We start from the raw sequence: 18,224 nt of genomic DNA on the forward strand, positions 1-18,224 counted from the left end.
GCCAATTAGTCTTGTCAAGACAGCCCAGAGCTTCTCTTGACAAGCCTGACTGCTGACAGCAGCTGTGGGCTAGTCTTAGACAGGATTTTAACTCCTTGCTTGCCAAATGCTTTGCAGCTTAAATCCCCATGTCTCATTCTGCAGTTATTCAAATAGGCTTCTATTTTATGAAAGTGTATTCTATACAGAAACTGAATTAAGATTTCCAATGGTGCTGTAGTGACAGAGTTTACTTGCCAAACTTCTGGCATGAAGGAATGTGAGTTGGGAGTTAAGTCATTATGAAGGTCACTTTATAAGTTTGTTGTTAGAACTGTCCATCTCAGTCTGGACAGCATAGGTGTAGCTGGATAACAGCTTGGGCTGTTACTCACTTGTTATGGTTTTAGAAACTTTTGAACTTTGGGGTCCATTTCACTTAAATTTGTGTGAAGGGCTGCTTTATTTTATTTTTCTTGCAAATTGCATGACTGGCAATGCTTTTCCCTATGTCGTCACCACTGTAGATACATGGCTAGAGAAAGACAAGTACACCTTTGGTTTAATCAGTTGATAAGAGGTGGCAGGTAGTTAGTTTGTGTTGGAGAATATGATCTTTTGCTTGGTCAGGTTAAAAGGACACATGGGAAGTGCCTGGATGTGTGAGAAAAACTCTGTGTCCAGAACGTGCCTGTAAGCTGATGGTGGTACAGTGGTGAGGGAGAGGCATTAGGCAGGCTGTTGAGGTTTTGAAAAATGTAGTGAGAAGAAATAGGACTGTTAAACCAGTATAAATTGATCCCAGAACAGAAGGACTGTGTTTGGAAAATAGGCCATTTGCAATTGAATGAAATGCTCTGTTTACAAAATACATTAAATTGGATGTTTTTACTGAGCTAGTCAAAGATGTGGGATGTGATTTGACTCATCTTTTCAACTTCGCTTCCAATTTCCTTTGCTTTTAGTGAGGCACAGCTATTAAGGTATGCTTTTTCTTGACTCAGAACTTCCAAGAATTATATTAAAAAATAACCATTAGATCACTCTTTATCAATTTGAGACCTATTTATATTTTAAAACTTTGAAGAGGAGGATGCTCTTCATTAGTGTTCTTAGAAGTAGAAACAAATTCTTCTCTGCTGGGGCAAGCTCCATAACTTTTCTTCAGAGTACTTATGGCTTTGCAGAGGTCGTCAAGAGGGCTGCTGTACTTAACTTGAATAGTGACTGGAACCATTTATTCTGTCCACATGAATTTTTAAAATGTATAGTGGCAGCTTCTGTGTGAGAAGAGTTAAACATAGCAGTATGGAAACCATTATTACACTAAGTCACCTAGAGTTCTCCTCTTTGGCAGATACTTTATCTTGCTTACTTAATCCTCATTCTTTTGTTTATTCAAATGTTAAAGTGAAATTGAATTGCCTACTTAGGATGTATGGAGATAGTTTAAAGGAAACTTCTTCCATTTAATGTTGCTTGTGTGGATTTACATGCTACAATAAGTGGCCACCATCAGGATGCTGTCTAAATGATTTGACGTGGAATTAATGTGTGCCATTGTCTTGAATTTGCAGTTTCTAGCATAGAGATCTACCACTATGTGGAGTTCTTGGTAAATCTGTATAGTATTATTTCTGTTTTAATATCTGAAACTCATGTTTGCTCTGTGGTTCTTACATAATTAAAACTACTAGCTTTCTTCATGATGGTTGTGTTATTACTTACTGGACTTGTGTAAGTAGACGGGAAGGACTATTTAAAAAACAGTTGTCTCTAGTTTTGGTTCAGTGCCATAACTTTCTGTTCATCTATTGATGGCTTGTCTGCTTCAGGGATTTCAGATTTTCTGAATAGCAAAGAAATGGATAGCAACTGTATAGTACTTTTCAATCCAGGGTGAACACATGTAGTCCCAAAATTGTCCTTTTGGAAACCCACAACCTAGTAAGAGGTTTACAAGAATGTTCCCACTGTTCAAACTCTTGGAGTAATATTTTTGAACTGAAGTTACCAATGTGCAGCTGCTTGGGGAGAAACTGGCAGAACATCAGATGTCCAAGCTGACACTGCTTTTTGCTCATTGCAAATCTGCACCAAGGAGAGGGAGGAGTTTACTTCTTACTCCAGGTTGGAACAATGGCAAAATATCATTATTTCACTTTGACTTGACAGTCTGCCAGCTTAAGTCCTTCAAACTTTCAGCTTTCCTTGTGTATTAGCAGAATGCATCAAGCCAGCTCAGCATTTTATTTTCGAAGTAAAGGTTTTCAGTGGCTAAACTTTCAATGCAAGTGTTCAAAGCAGCATCTTAAGTAGAGTCCTAATCGCTCTCTTTGCAGCCAGAGCCCCACGGCTGAGAATGGAGATTTGTCTTTAAAGTAGCCGTCTAAGAACTTAACAACTTCAGCAGAACTAACCAGTGCTGCTGTGGAAGGAAGCAATCTTGCCCTGGCTGCTGCTTCCTCCCTCCTCATCTGCTCCTCCCATGTGTTAACTTGAATGTTTGTACAGAAGTCATAAAGCAGATGGAGTAAATGATTGAGACTTTTTCTGAGAATTCGTTTTAGTCTGGATCAGTTCCTCGGGCTGGTTGACTGAGCAGCCATATGGTGTGCAGACCACCTCCTGCACCAGCACAGGTGGCCAGGAAGAGGCTGACACCATATCTTTTGGTTGCAGTGCTGACTTAGGCCAATTCTGTGTGTTGTTGGAATTGTAGCTCTCTATCCTTCACCTCTTTTCTGGCAGGTTTGAGTTTTGGTTTGGGGATTCAAACATTCGTATTCATCTTCCTTTGCAGCTGCACTTAAAATTTATCAAAGCCTAATAGTTAAAAACCAGTAGTACTTTATCCTAATAAGGCTTTCATGAGCACTTGAGACACTTGGCCCCTTTACCTTGTTTAGTTAAAAAAATAGCAGCTACCTTTTCCTTCCAGGCCTCTAAATCAGCTCTTTGAGCTGTCTGCAGTGAGCACATTTTTGTGTGCGTAGAAAAATGCATGGTTCCTCTTGAGCCAACAAATTCCTTGTTTTTTAAGAAACGTTATCTCTAGTATTACAGTAGTGATTCATTATTTCTGGAATGTGCATTGGAAGGGAGGAAATTGCTTTGTAATCCTTAGCATTGCCCTTCCTTCCTCGAGTGGGTTAGTTCAGACGTGGGGGGTTGCCAGCCTTATTCACTGTGACTGAATAAGGTTGAGGAGTGCTGACGGGAGCAGCTCCCTCAGTGCAGCCCTGCAGCAGGAGCCTGCAGCGGGCATTTGGCAGCGTGCACATAGCACCGTGGCCTCTTCAGCAAGCATCCCTTAATGGAAGCAAATGTCTTTAATAAGAGTCTCTTGTCACTGCTAAGCAAATCATTTGAAGGAATGACACGAATAGAAGCAGCGTTTCCCTCCGGTCTTTTGCTTGTACCTCCATGGTCCGTGGGGCCATGCACCAGGGCCGTGGAATGTGGTAGCCAGTTTGTGTATGCTCCAACTAACTTTGAACTAAACAACATGCAAGGAGCAGGGAAACTGATTTCTCTCCCTCCCCTCTTTTCCTTCTGCCAGGTTACTGGGTTTTTGACTTGTAAGAATTGTCTGGGTTTGTATTCCTTCAGTGTTTTGACCTTGTTATTTTTCAGCTATCATCCTACAAAAATACCAAAATGAATAATCTTTTAGATTCTTTTTTTTTTTTTAGCCTGTTTTGTAAGGTATCATACTTAATGCAGTATATCATCTTTTGTGAAGATGCTACATTGTTAGGAGTTAATACTTTGAATATAATAAACTCTACTGAGTAATTTTTAAATTGGGTGAACTGTGAGGGTGAAACAAGTATATTATCTTTCAGAGAGAGCATAGCCTTGACTCTGAGTAGTGTTCCTATGAAGTCACAGGCAGAAAACTCTGGCTGGATCTTGTGACATTTCTGGAAAGAGTGGTCTGAGTTTTCACAGTAATCTGTTAATATGTGATATTTTAGGATTATAAACAAGTTGTAACTGTATCTCTATCATATTGCTCAAAATCTCTTTGAGCGTTTGTGCACTCAGAATACTTGAAGACTACACTCATGCAAACTTCATGCCTTTGAATGTCTCTAAATTTTCTGCAAATGGGAATATAGCACTAAGGTATTTCTGCTCATTGCTTCTGTAATCCCGGTAGAGTGCCTATTATCTGTTATTTTTAAGATCATTTATGTCAGTTCAAAGTAGATAGAAATAATTTTTAGTTGAAAAGAGATTAAGAACATCAATAGAACTTCTGTTTTTCTTAGAAAAATAATTGGGGTTTTTTCTTAGAAAATCTACAAATGGTTGAATTCGTTTTGTGGATTTTGATGGAATGAAATTGATTTCCTGTTTAGGCTAGAATAACCACTGGCGGTACTCCTTTGTGAAACTGGGATGGCTTTAGAACCAGTTCAGAAACAATTTTTATTTTGTCAAGCTTAGTGCTGCCACAAGAAATCTGTGAAACCACACATCTGTTGCACATTGATTTAAACGAATTGAAAATCACTATGTTGAATTTTAAATACTTTACCAGAGACTCAAGTTTTATTCTAACACTAGTCTGAGATGTTTAACTGAGACAATTTGCCCAAATTCAAGGAACTGTTTTCCATTAGGGAAGGCTGGTTCCCAAAGAAACCACTCCCTCCTGGAGCCACCTGGCAGTTTGTCCAACAGGCCATGTCAGCTGGCTGGCAATGGTGATGTGATAGGTAATGCATTGATGGCTCATGTTTCTGAGCAGAACTGAAAAGAATAAGGATATATAAAGCTAGTACCATTAAGCAGGACTCCTCAGGATAAGCATCCGTGTGGGTTTTTTGTATTTTTGATGAGTTAAAATGGTTAGCAGACAGCCCCTTTGCCACCTGTGCCCAGTAAAAGAGTATCACTGGTTTTATTTGGAATGAAGATGAACTTCAGGGGGCCAAATGAGCTAATGTTTCAAGTAAGGTTTTGTTTAAAGATGGGTAGCCCTTATTCTAGCAATTTTACCTTGTATTTGCTCTGTTAAGGCCTTGCACTGAACCAATTATAATAGGTTTGACTGTTTTGTGTTTGTAGGCTTGCTAGGAACATAATGCAGAACAAAAGAAATGAGAGTAAATATTACAGTTGCAAAAGAACTGTACTTGTGCTTTGATCTTTGGTTGGTGTAAATGCTTTGTGCTTGTCACTCTGTTGCTCTCTGAAAAGGTTACTTTTATGGAATCTCAATAGCAATATGTGGCCTAACTTTAAAAATGTTTCAACAATTTTAGTGCTTCAGGAGGAGAATGGAAACTAGTAACAATTGGACTTTTCTGCCTTTGCTCTGGAGTTTCTACCTAGGAATGTTAACTTTTAATACTCACCTAGTGATTGCTCAACCCTGTAGCTTTTCATTGAAGTACATGTGCATCACATTTTAATATTTTTCTTCCTGTTCTGTGTGTAAACCTTTAATACAAGTTCTCATTGTTTTCTGTTAACTCTTACTGCTTTCCTGGGCTTGGATCTAGCATGGAAAAGCAAATTATTTTCCTCTGTTCTGTAACAGTTAGATTTCTGACAGTGGTGTGAGCATATTAAATCCCTCAACTCCTCTTGGATTTCTGAAAAACAATGATGATTATTTTAGGGAAGTGCTGACCTACTCTTTTAATAAAGAACTTGTCTTGTATTCCACTTTCCCATTTTTAGAATCATGGTTCATATTGCTCTTGCTTCACAATCATATAACATCCTTGTGGAGAGTACAGCAGTTGCTTACCTGGAAAAGTAATATTAGAAAAGTGTGTATTTTTAGCTGCCTTTTGATGTGATGTAGCAGCTGGAAACAAGGAGGAGAGACAGTATGTGGTGATCTGACTGCACTGCCAACCACAACTTGGGAAACACTGTTTTGGACTTGAGACCAAAATGTGGGGAAAACATTTTATGGGCCTGATTATGCCCACTGTGCCTGGCACTTCAATGATCCAGATAACGTGGCTTTGCTCTTGGTTGTCAAAAGTTGTATTTCAGAGTCCTTCCCAGGACTGTACTTGACAAATGTTGTTAATGCATAAAAAAAGCAAGTTCTGTGAAGCTTTTTGTTTATGTTAATATGCATTAAAAATACACAAAGAGCAGGCAGTTCCATGCACACATTTCAGAAATAAATAGTAAAATATCCCTTCGATGTCAGTGACTAATGGTAAATGTCTAAATGAAAATATATTCTAACTATTAACAAAATGTCTGCTTTTCCCTTTGTAGTAATCATGTCCACAAGTCAAAGAAGGAATCTAGCAAGTTCATGTTGAGGTATATTCTCAAGACAAGACACAGTGACTCATTTACTTTTCTGGGTAAGAAAGGTAACTTTATTCTCTTGAGTGTGACAAAAAATACTTAACCTTTTAAATTTAACTTTTGAAAAGTACAGTCTGTCAAGCCAGTATGCTGGGGGCGTTGTGGGTAGAGTGTTTTGTTGGTTTTTATTTTTGTTTGTTCTTGAAGCTTTCTGGGCACGTGTAGAGAACTTTCCACTCATCTAACAGTCTTAAGACATTTTAGACTAGTAGTGCAAAGGAAAAGAAATAAAGAGCAATTCCAGAATAAAAGACATGACTGATTAGCATATGATTGTTTGGTTAGAAAAGTAATTCCAGTTCATTGTCACAGAAATGTGTACATTTTTTAGCCTGACTTGCCAAGGGAATGGAGTTTATATAATATCTCATTATTTTCTCTTCCCAAAAATTTTAAACATCTCTCTGCCTAGGAGGAGAATAGAAAACTTAAAACTTGAGACAAAAGTGTAGAAGTCAACCTTATATATATTGTGTTGACAGACTGGCAGTGAGCAAACATGTGCTCCCTCATGGTCAGCATGGATATTCTGAGACACCACAAACAGCTATGATCATTGCAATGACATGATACGTGTTGGATGCTTTCTGCAAATCTGTATGTGGTCTGACTTGAGTAGTTCTGCTCCTAGAATTTTCCCAACTTGATCCAGACAACTCCAGAAAGAGACACAATTTTAGGATTTTATTGTAATCAGGAAGACATTCTTTGTTCATTTGCTTACAGTTTTTATGTATACATGGAACTGTGTAGCAGCTTCTACGTGTAACATTGCTCTGCAAGTGTCTCCCTCCTTAATAAAGACGTGGGTGCTGTGCAGGTTGTCCTTAGCACTGTGTTGTAGGTAACTTGTACCAGTAACCTTCAGAGACTGAAGGCCTGATTTCCCCCTTCTCCCCACCTCTCTCATCTGCACTCAGTTCTTAAGGTCTTATTTAGTGCAGTTGGATACCTGGCTTGCTGGGTTTGCTGGATGACCTGATGACAGAATAAGAAAGAAAGCTTTTAATTTTTGTTCCTATCACAGTCAGGTGTTCCACAATGATTCTCTTGCATGTTTCTCGTGTAAGCTATGCCTCTGGCTCTTCCCCAGTCTCAGTGGATTCTGCTATAAAGTCATAGGCTTACAGCTGTGCTCCTGTAGGCTGGATCACCAGAGCATTGCCTGCTTGTTTATCATCCACTTTGTCATGAGCCCCAATACATTCAGTCACTACTTCAGATTCCTCTCCAGTTATGAACAGAAAGAAGTGCAGCAACAGAGGAGTGTTGTTGCAAAATAATATGTTTCTAAAGAGCAGAGCAGTTTCCTTAAAGAGTTAAATTAGATAAGATGATGTATTTTAGGCTTTTAAGTTTAGCACTTCTCTCAGAACTTAATTAGATCTAATTTAGCTTGGCATTGCCTGACTTTTTTTAGTACAGAATTAGCCTGTTTCTCTGTCCTAGGGCAGTCCTGTAATTTTGGCAGTCTTGTTCCAATTATCAAACTCAGTTTCTAAAGATGTAGTTTCAGAATACACACTGCTAATGTTTTTATCTTTTTACTGTATCTTCATGATTCACTGTCATCGTGTTTCTGCTGTGGAGCTGCTTTCTTTTTAAGTGTTCTTACTAAAGATAGAAAAGCTCCTTGGGCTCTTTCATTCTTTTATATCTTAAGTAATAAAGCCAGACCATTGGTTGGTGGGGTTTTTTTCAGCTGTTTCATATGGCTTATATTAATGTATCAGAGGCTTTATAATTCTAAAATTGTCTTTTGGTCATTGTCTCATCTAATAATCACGAATGCTTCCCCCCCCCCAAATTTCTATTTTTGTGCTAATTCTTTTAATCTTGCAAAGCTGTATCTTGGAATTTATGCGGTCTGCAGCTGGAGCTTTTGCATTTACATGGTGTATCTGGAGATTTGCAGTGCACTTGTTGGATTTTACTAACTGCTCTCCTAGTTTCGAGTGGCTTGAACAGTTCCTATTCAGGATTTGTTTTACTGCTGCTTATTGGAAGCTTATCAGGGAGTCATACCTAACATATGACTTAAAAATTCGTCCTAAAATGAAGAATTTTAGACTGTGTATTTCCCGTTCATCAAATACAACTATGCAAAAAACCTACTTACATGCCTACAGAAAAATAAGAGGGCCTACTTGTATATGAAATGTTTTTAATTTCCTAAACACTTTCTTTGTGGTGATTTTCTAAATATTCATTTAGAAAATATTCAAAAATATGGGTATTTTTCTAAATATCAAAATGATGTGATGCATCTTGCTTCCATGTAACCTTACAAAGACTAAGGCACTTCTAAAAATGTATTGCATTCAGTTAGTAGTAGTCATCTTGGGTCTGTAACTTAATTGTTAACTGAAGATGTATCCTTGTGTTTTAGAACTATATTTTTATTTTAATATTTCTTCTCCTCTTGAATTTAGATAACATAATCCATGGATAAAGTGGGAAGGATGTGGAACAATTTCAAATACAGGTGCCAGAATCTCTTTAGTCATGAGGGTGGAAGCCAAAATGAGAGTATAGTTGTGAACTCCAATAATTGCTCATCTGGTAAAGAGAAAGCCATCCAGATAACTGACTTGACTCAACAACAACCCAGCAGCCCTTTGAGAGAAAACCTTGCTCTGCAATTAGGCTTAAGTCCTTCCAAGAATTCAGCAAGGCGGAACCAAAACTGTGTCACAGAAATTCCTCAGATTGTTGAAATAAGCATTGAGAAGGAGAATGACTCGTGTGTCACCACGGGAGCCAGGCTTGCTCGAAGGGACTCTTATTCTCGCCATGCTCCTTGGGGTGGGAAGAAGAAGCATTCCTGCTCTACCAAAACACAGAGCTCCTTGGATACTGAAAAAAGATTTGGTAGAACACGAAGTGGTTTGCAGAGGAGGGAGAGAAGGTACGGGGTGAGCTCAGTCCATGACATGGATGCAGTATCCAGCAGGACAGTAGGTAGCCGTTCTCTGCGCCAGCGTCTCCAAGATACTGTCGGGCTGTGTTTTCCCATGAGAACTTACAGCAAACAGTCCAAACCTCTGTTTTCTAACAAAAGAAAGATCCATCTCTCTGAACTAATGCTTGAGAAATGCCCTTTCCCTGCAGGCTCTGATCTGGCCCAGAAGTGGCATCTGATTAAACAACACACAGCGCCTGTGAGCCCTCATTCAACTTTCTTTGACACATTTGATCCCTCCTTGGTTTCCACAGAAGATGAAGAAGACAGGCTCAGAGAGAGACGTAGACTTAGTATTGAAGAAGGGGTTGATCCCCCTCCCAATGCCCAAATACACACTTTTGAAGCTACAGCACAGGTAAATCCATTGTATAAACTGGGACCAAAGTTAGCCCCTGGTATGACTGAGCTGACCGGGGACAAAACCATAACACCTCCAGGGAACTGTGACTCCGAAGAGGACACAACAACGCTTTGCCTGCAGTCGCGCCGGCAGAAGCAGCGTCAGATGTCAGGAGAGAGCCACGGCCATATCAGCAGGCAGGGGGCTTGGAAGGTGCATACTCAGATCGATTACATCCACTGCCTCGTGCCAGACTTGCTCCAGATCACAGGTAATCCGTGTTACTGGGGCGTCATGGACCGCTACGAAGCAGAAGCACTTCTGGAGGGTAAACCCGAAGGCACTTTTTTGCTCAGGGATTCTGCGCAGGAGGACTACCTCTTCTCGGTGAGCTTCCGCCGCTACAACCGCTCGCTGCACGCACGCATTGAGCAGTGGAACCACAACTTCAGCTTTGATGCCCATGACCCCTGTGTGTTCCACTCCTCCACCGTCACAGGGCTTCTGGAACACTACAAAGACCCCAGCTCATGCATGTTCTTTGAACCGTTGCTTACTGTATCTCTGAACAGGACCTTCCCCTTTAGTCTGCAGTATATCTGCCGGGCAGTAATCTGCAGGTGCACTACGTACGATGGAATTGATGACCTTCCTCTACCCTCAATGTTGCAAGACTTTCTTAAGGAGTATCATTATAAGCAAAAAGTCAGGGTGCGATGGCTGGAGCGGGAACCTATAAAAACAAAGTAAATGGAAATCAAATTAAGCTTCTGGAACATGCTTTTTTTTTTTTTTTTTTTTTGTGTATTACAGTTTAACTGCAGCAAGCGCACCGAACGACGTCTAGCTTTTCTGCAATATCCTATTTAAGCTGAGTGTTAGTATCCTGTCAGATGCTGCCTGCTGTTAATCAAACTAAGTTGTGATGCCTCTTGGAAACAATAAGCAGACACAATTCTGCACGTTTTTCATTAAGGCCTAATGAAAATATTTTTGCTAATTTCTAAATATTTTGTTTCCCTTTTATAGCTGTAGTAATTGGATGAAGAAACTATGAGGCATTTCCCATGGGGCATTCATGTAATGCTGTTAAAGAAAGGCTTTATTGGAGGGGCATTTTTGCTAATATTTGAAGTATTTTTAAAAAATTCTCTTCTTGGAAAATTTCCTCTACTCAAAGTAATAATTTAACTCAGAAACAAGTTTCCAAATACTAGTGAATATTTTCTTGTAATGAAGAGCAGTTCATTAGAAGCAGTCCATTAAGAGTTAATGGTGCTCTGATGCTAACAGATGAATCATGCTTTTCAGAGTGTATAAAGTTTCCTAATCATTAAGACTTGAATATACCTGCTCTGTACTGTAATTCTGTTACAAACACTTGGAGATTTAAGTGGCATTGCTAGCAAAAGTAATACTGTCAGACAGTTTAAAATACCTTCCAGTGTGAATTGCTGCTTCTGTGGCAGGACACAGAATTAGATTATTGGTGTGAAACATACTGTTTTGGGTTTTTTTTCCAAAACTTTGGTGGCCTGGCTGCTAGTAATTTACAATGGAAGGTAATAGTGATAAGAAAAAAATGTTTAATTATTTAAAGTCATCTGATATTTTTATGGAGAACATGACAAGTGGTAGAATTATTTTAATCAGAGTACAAAATCTGACATATCTGAAACAAATGTCAGGTTTCAAAGGTACTGGTACACTTTATTTGTAAATATCTTTCCATCTGGGCTTTTAAAAATCTTTTAAAGTAATATGCACTGATGATAGAGTCAAGATTCTAACTTCTATTTGCTTATTTAATTGGAGATGGAACTTAAAGTAGTTCTGTCTTAGATATTTTGCACTAAAGTTTTGTTGGAATGCCCTGATCCCTGTTTAATGTTTTGTACCAATTCTGAGTGCTCCCTAGTTTCTTTACCAGCTGCTACAGTATCTTATTTCTTACTTCTCTACAGGAGTGACCTGTGCGAGGTAGGAAACATTTTGGCTGCAAGTACAATAAACGTTATTCTTGTATGCTACACTAACCCTTCTATTGATGTATTTTTCTGCTTGCTGTGCCTTGTTCTGGCTTTTTGTGCTAATAAAGTACAGTATGTTCAGTGTTATACTTGTATATCTGCTCTGTTTTTATATATTCACGTAACTTGTAGCAGTTAAATGAATTTTTAATAGGCTTTTCTTAGTATTTAGGATAGGCAATGCACAAGTACTGTGCAATTGAGTATTAGTTGGTCAGCACACCATATTCCTGGTTTTTGTTACAGCAACTTGACAGTGTACGCCATTGAATAACGTTTCTGTAGTCACTGCAAGGTAACGGACTTGTCTGCAGGCATAGAACATTTTACAGGTTTTTGTAATGCAAAGGATATATGTTAAGCAAAAAGTGTTCTAAAACATTATTGATCCCCTGTAATGGTTGCTGAAGGTGTTTCAGCTTGTTGTATAGGTAACTGCTAAGGCTAATATTTTGATACTCCCCACTGAGGAATGCTCATTCCTGTAAATTGACAGTACAGCAGCGGCATTTGTTCACTTTTAGGCTATTTTAATAAATAGATGTACACACGAGCTGGCCAAATGTCCTGTTTTTACCAAAGAATACTGTCAATTTATGTTGGGGTACTTTTTTAGTTTTAAAAAAACAAACTCAAGAGTGGAGAGGTGCAATTTTTGTTCTATCAAATATTTATCCCAAGCTACGATAAACCAAAGTATTTGACAACTTCATCTGAACCTAAGTAATGTATACATTTATGTTGGTAGAGCCTAAAGCTTTTACATCAATGGTGTCGTCATTATTCCTGAACTCACAATGCACCTGAAGAGGAATGATTTAAATAATTTTGTAATGACTGGAACAGCACTACATAAAAGCTCATACTGCGAGGGGTTAATCTGAAGCACCCAGAAAGCACTTTAAAACATGTGTTTATATGCTTGTGGAAACTTTGTGATCCCGTTATGCATTCTTTGTAGTAGATTATCTTTCATGTGTTAAGACTTCAACTGTTAAAATGGAACTTTGTTTAGAATATGTAAATACTAAGTTTATGTAATTATGTGTACAACTGTGCTAATGGTCTCTTAAGTTTTGAATTGCGTGTGTGTCATTGGATATGCAACTCTTGGTTTAAAATCTGTTCTAAGCATAAAAGAGGAAAAAGTCACCAGCATGAAATTGCACCTAAGTGTACCTTCACTGTGTCGTTCTTACTGTTCCCTCAGTCGGATCTGAATGCCAGATGAGTTTACTTAAATTTTTGCTTTCAATATTAGTGTCATACAGTCAGCCTGCAACCAAGCTTTGTCCCGGTGTAGGGACCTGTTTTTCATTTACACCTGTTGCAGTTGCTTGTCATGAACTAGCTGTGACATTGTCAATGTGGTCAGGAATACACATTAATCTAATTTTTAATCATGTGGTGGAATCTTTGGGAAAAAAAAAATAAAAACCCCAAACCCTTATCTCAGAAGGTTTGCTCTTGCATTTGTATAAATAACCTTTATGGAGAGATTTGCTCCCCTAAAACACACAAAAAAGGAATTATATATTTCTCTATAATTTTTTAAAGCTCTGCTTCACTGAAATATACAGAATAATTTGCTAGTGTGGTTATGCTAAAATGAATCACTTTTTAAATTTTGGTGGACTTGACTATTCCAGTTGCAGTGTATTTCTTAATGAATACGTTTTCAGTTCTAAAAGCATTAAAATGCTAGTAGGTGGAGAATGCAAATAGTTGATTTCTCATTTGTGTTTCTCATTCTGGTTTAATTTAGAAAATCTTAAACACGTCTTAAAGAGGTGCACAAACCACAGCTTTATTTTTTTTTTAATTTAACAGTAGAATTCAATGTAAAAAGTTACACTTGTATTATTCCAATCTGATTTGGTTACATGACAGATGAGTTTTTGAGCTTCAGTCTTGTTAAGTGTTCTTTTGAGGTGATTCTCAGTTCTGCAGAAAGAGCTATAGAAAAGGCTGACTCTATAGGAGGGTTTTGTGAGGAAACTTACAAAGGTATTTTCTAGCCCTGTGGAATTGGAGAAATTAAAATATACTTTATTTTGAGTATACAGGAAGGTCTATGAGTTTAGGATCTTTTTACCAGTTTTATCATGACTATGGTGTTTCAGTTTTAAATGCATAACTCTTGAAAATACTTGTAAAGGCAAGTAGATACTTGTCCAGATAATTTACTTGTCAGAATGGAACTTTTGAAGAAAATAAGTTACAAATTAATGTTTTGCGTTCATGTACTTTTAAATTTTATGCGCATTTGAAGACTTGTTGATTACAAAATGATAGTCCTTAAATCAGAAGCACAGAGTTGTGAAAAGATGTGTCTGTCTATCTGTAGTGTTTGACAATATGAAGTCATGCCTTACAGATGTCACTCGAATCCTTAAGTCCACATTTAACTTTAAGGTTTGGCACTACTTAGCAACAAGCAGAGACTCTGACTTTCTGTGATTAAAAACCTGTTTGCTCCAGTCTCCATGTGCAAGCCAAAATATTTGCAGAATGCTTTTAAGCTTTTCTCTGATGCAGAATTGCATGTAAGACAGAAGTTGTCACTGTCAAAGTTGCTGAGTACCAGAGAGATGTATCTGCAGGCATCATGGTTATTTTCTTTTCAAATTTATCTTGGAAGACAGTATTTAAAGGAAAAATATGAACTGAATGGTAGCTGATTCTTTCTAAAATAGCATTTCTCCATTTAAGACATTTAAAACTTAGATTTAAAATTATGAAAGCGCTTTTTGAGCCTCATTTTCTGAAAGTTTTGTTGTGAAGTGAGCACGTATGTGCCAAACTTTAGTCTGCAAGTATCTGGCACATGTATATTTATATGTTAATAAGATGCCTCCAAGCATGTTTACATTCATGGTCTTTTTTTGAAGCTACTGAAATACACCAAAAAAGTGAGCATTAATATATTGGAATTCTGAAAATTCTCTCTGTTTTCTATCTGTGTATGGCATGCTTTGCAATTAAAGGACTATTTTATTTGTACCTTCACCTGCCCTTATATTTATGACCAGTCGATTGCTGTGTTTTTTCCTGCTGTCGTCACACTTACCTAAACAGTTGTCTATGGACTGTGACCAAAGGAGATTTTTCATACCTGTTTATTTTTAAGTAGAAATCAAATCAGTTGGCTTTTAAAGTATTAATTCCTATGGAGCATGGTTTAACACTGCTAATGGCTCTCCCTTTTTGCAGTATTGATGTACAGGGAATCATTTAGCTTGACCATGAGATGTATCTGCTGAATGTAGTTGACTTTAAATGCCTGAATTTTAAGCATTTTTTTTATTAATTGAAAGCCTTCCTGATGAAGGCTATGAAAAGAAAAAGGGTTGATGTTTCTATGTCAAGATACATAAAGTGAATGTTTTGCCATGAGATAAGGATCTCTTGAAGATGCTTTTTAGAAGTTTTCCCCTGTCACTGTCTTAAATTAAGGCTCTTTAAAAAAGAAAAAATAAAACCCAAACAGTCTCTTGATGACTTAAACCTTAAAATCATTTAAAAACTGAAAAGAAATCTGGTGCTTTTACTTAATTTACTTGCATGTTGCCAGACTGCAAAGAATAGTTGTTTAAAGAAGCAAATTAAATCTGTTATTTCAATGAAGCATTGCCATTTATGATTTTATAAAATATTCCAGTTACAAAATTGTCTACCAACAGGATGTTAACCTGATACTGTATTTGTTGTTACCAGGGTAACTATTGTGTGTATGCTTTTTGAGCTGAGTAAGTGTTCACTTTGTAAATTTGCATTAAGGCTACAGCTGTTACCAGCGAGGTTCCCTAGGGCCAACACAATGAATTTATGAGCTGAAGCTCCTGGTGCTTGACCCTTTTTTTTTGTCTTCAGTAGGAAAAAAAAGTGTGTAACTCTGTGCGATACAGCTCGTGTTACAAATTTCCATGTTAAGCACACAGCTACACTGACAAGCAGAAACATATCTGAACTTGCTTGTCTGGAGTAAAGCAACCTCTCTGACTTCTCAGCAGGAGCTGTAACTTGGTGGCACGTTGGCAAAGAGGAAGCAGAAATAGGTTTTGCTCTTCCCTGAGCAGCTGTTAAACTGAACACGGGGTGTGCTTCCTGTGCGATAGGGTATCTGAACTCCTTAGAGCCCTGAGAATTTTAATAGCGTTCGGAAGATACAGAAGCACTTGGCTGCTTTGTCACTTCTTGCTTTCATACTTGCAGTTTTGCAAAAGCTTGAGGAGATATATTTATTTAAATTGAATCTATGTAGTCACCAACTGTATACGCACTGCTTTGTAATATCCTTACAGAGATATCAAATTCCTACACAATTATATTTAAACTGTTTTGGGAAAATGAATAATGACACTGTGGGCACAAATTAATTCAGATTGCACTATAAACTTTCTTACCAGAAGCCTTCATTCTTACAAAGAACTATGCGATCCCTACACAGAAACTGTAGCTTTGGTCGTGTGCTCTTTGGTAGATGTCCAAAAAAGCGGCATCCAGACGGTCCCTGGACCTTTTCTGACATTCCAGTTGAAGGGGCCTGGCAGGCCCGCTGGGCACTCGAGGAGTTGACTGGCAAGCACGCCATGCTGAGTGTCACCCGATGCCAGCACCTTGTATAACTGTGCTGGTTTAGGTCTCCCCAACTTAGATGGTTTTTAACTCACTACAGCTTAAATGTTTCTCCACCCTGCCTAATTTGTCTTTGTTATTTGGTTGCCAAACTGTCTTGCATCTTAATAGAGTAAGAAAATAATGTGATTTATGGCTACCCAACCAGTGTATTAAGTAATAGATGGCTCTGTCTTAATAAACGGGGTATAAACTGCCATATTGTTTTCTTTCTATATTTGTTTGGGAGCAAAAGGTTGTGGGTTTAATGAGTTTGTGTTAAGTCCATGCTGTAAATGCTTAGTTTTACAAATATTTAGTTGCACATGTTCAAGAATGATAAGTAGTTAAAGTAATCAGTAACTCATTTGAGTCCTTTTTTGTTTATCTGAAATACGTAAGCAAAGATATCCAAAGACTGATAGTTTTTGTCTCCAGAAGTTTTATCACTCTCTGAAATTCATCAATTAGTTTAGCGAGTTTTCACTTTAATCACTTAAAGTGTTTTTCTCTCCAGCTGTGGGCTAAGGACATTCTTTTGTGACATAAACGTGTCTTCTAGAGCTCAGCCATCACAAGCACCAACTAAGGAGTAGATGTAGATGTCATCCTGTAAACTGAGAGTGTTTCTTCTCTGTGCCTGATGGGAGCTGCTCTGAAAGCAAATTAGTGCAAACCCTATGGCTAATTATGAAAACTGAGCAAAATGCTGCTGGTGAGCAGTTATAGCTGGGCACAGCAACAGCCATGTGACAAGCTGAAGAAGTGTGGGCTGCTCTGTGGAACTATTTTGGGCTTCCTAATTTGTTAATTATATATTTTCTAGACCGCTGTTCCTAAAAATACATTCAGTCTAGGCTCCATTGGAGTATTTATATCTCATCACTGGTGAACTAATAGAAAACTGAAACCCTCAAAACAAACCATGTGGTTTTGGCTGTTTTATATAGAGATTGCCCTTGTAATTTTAGCTTCATTGGTACATGGGGAAGCCTACATGTCTTAAACTCACCTGAAATAAATCTGTAATTGATTAAGAAATGAAAGTTAGGGAAATTGGTTTGCTTGTTGCAGTGGTAGGTTTGAAATATTAAGCTGTAATTCAGTTAAACTTATGGCCAGATAGTCTAATATTATATTAAGTATTTGATGTATTTAGCTAAGGAAAATATAGGCACAATAATATTTCAAAAGGATTTCAAAACACCAGGTGTTCTGAAGCTAAAGTTCCTAAAGTCAGTATCTTCTGCAGTGCTTTCCTAGGGAAGGGAATTCTAGGAGTGTCTTAGAAAGCTGTTGTGACTTGGCAGGTATCTAGAAGAGAGCATGTCAGTATGTGGAATAAATGTAGGAGGGGCCCTGCAAAGAACGTGTCTGTTACACTAGCACAAGTTGTGCAGAGGAGAATACATTCCTGTAGGGTTTTTCTTGGGCTTCTAAGTGTCCAGTAAACATTTATTTGGTTACCTAGATCAAGTGCAAGAGCTCTAAGCACAGTATAGATTGCTGAAGTGCAATAGATTGCTGCCACCAAACACAGAGGACCTGGAGAAATGAACCTATGAAAAAGGTTTGTATTGTCACTTCACCTCTGTATCAGCTGGTGGTGTGAGGAGCATTTATTGTGGTTTCACATCTGAGCTTCCCAACATCTGATAGCTTGGGTGTGGATGAAATAATGTTGGCATGTCCTGCTTGTGAGACTGTTTCCACTTCACTCTCCCATCAGGTGTCGTGGGGTATCTGGGAAGTCGAGGTTGTAAGCCTTGAGTAGGGATTTCACAGCTTCTCCTAAAAAGTTACCAAATGAATAAAAATTGCTGTTTACAGGATTTCTAATCTTCAGCATTAGTTGTAGCTCTCACCTGTTTAGTAGGAATACATAAATTCATCTTGATTTCAAGAGTGGGACAAAGACTTCACAAGGCCACAAAGAACTGCT

General features: G+C 38.1%; 1 protein-coding gene across 4 annotated transcripts in view; it reads left to right on the forward strand.

The window, feature by feature from the left end:
* SOCS5 (suppressor of cytokine signaling 5) overlaps positions 1-16,500 on the forward strand; it is a 33,584-nt gene extending 17,084 nt beyond the window's left edge. For 2 of the 4 annotated variants that reach the window (XM_088161262.1, XM_014877261.2), the window contains exons 2-3: positions 6,235-6,326; positions 8,763-16,500. In XM_088161262.1, the coding sequence (XP_088017388.1) occupies positions 8,775-10,385 (1,611 nt within the window). In that variant the 5' untranslated portion in view covers positions 6,235-6,326; positions 8,763-8,774 and the 3' untranslated portion in view covers positions 10,386-16,500. Of the gene's footprint in view, positions 1-6,234; positions 6,336-8,762 lie in introns of all 4 variants that reach the window. The other 2 variants (XM_088161263.1, XM_088161264.1) reach the window with 1 other exon arrangement.
* The last annotated feature ends 1,724 nt before the right edge of the window (positions 16,501-18,224 follow it).

The sequence above is a fragment of the Sturnus vulgaris genome, chromosome 3 (genome assembly GCF_052056855.1).
Source record: "Sturnus vulgaris isolate bStuVul1 chromosome 3, bStuVul1.hap1, whole genome shotgun sequence".
Lineage (NCBI taxonomy): Eukaryota > Metazoa > Chordata > Aves > Passeriformes > Sturnidae > Sturnus > Sturnus vulgaris.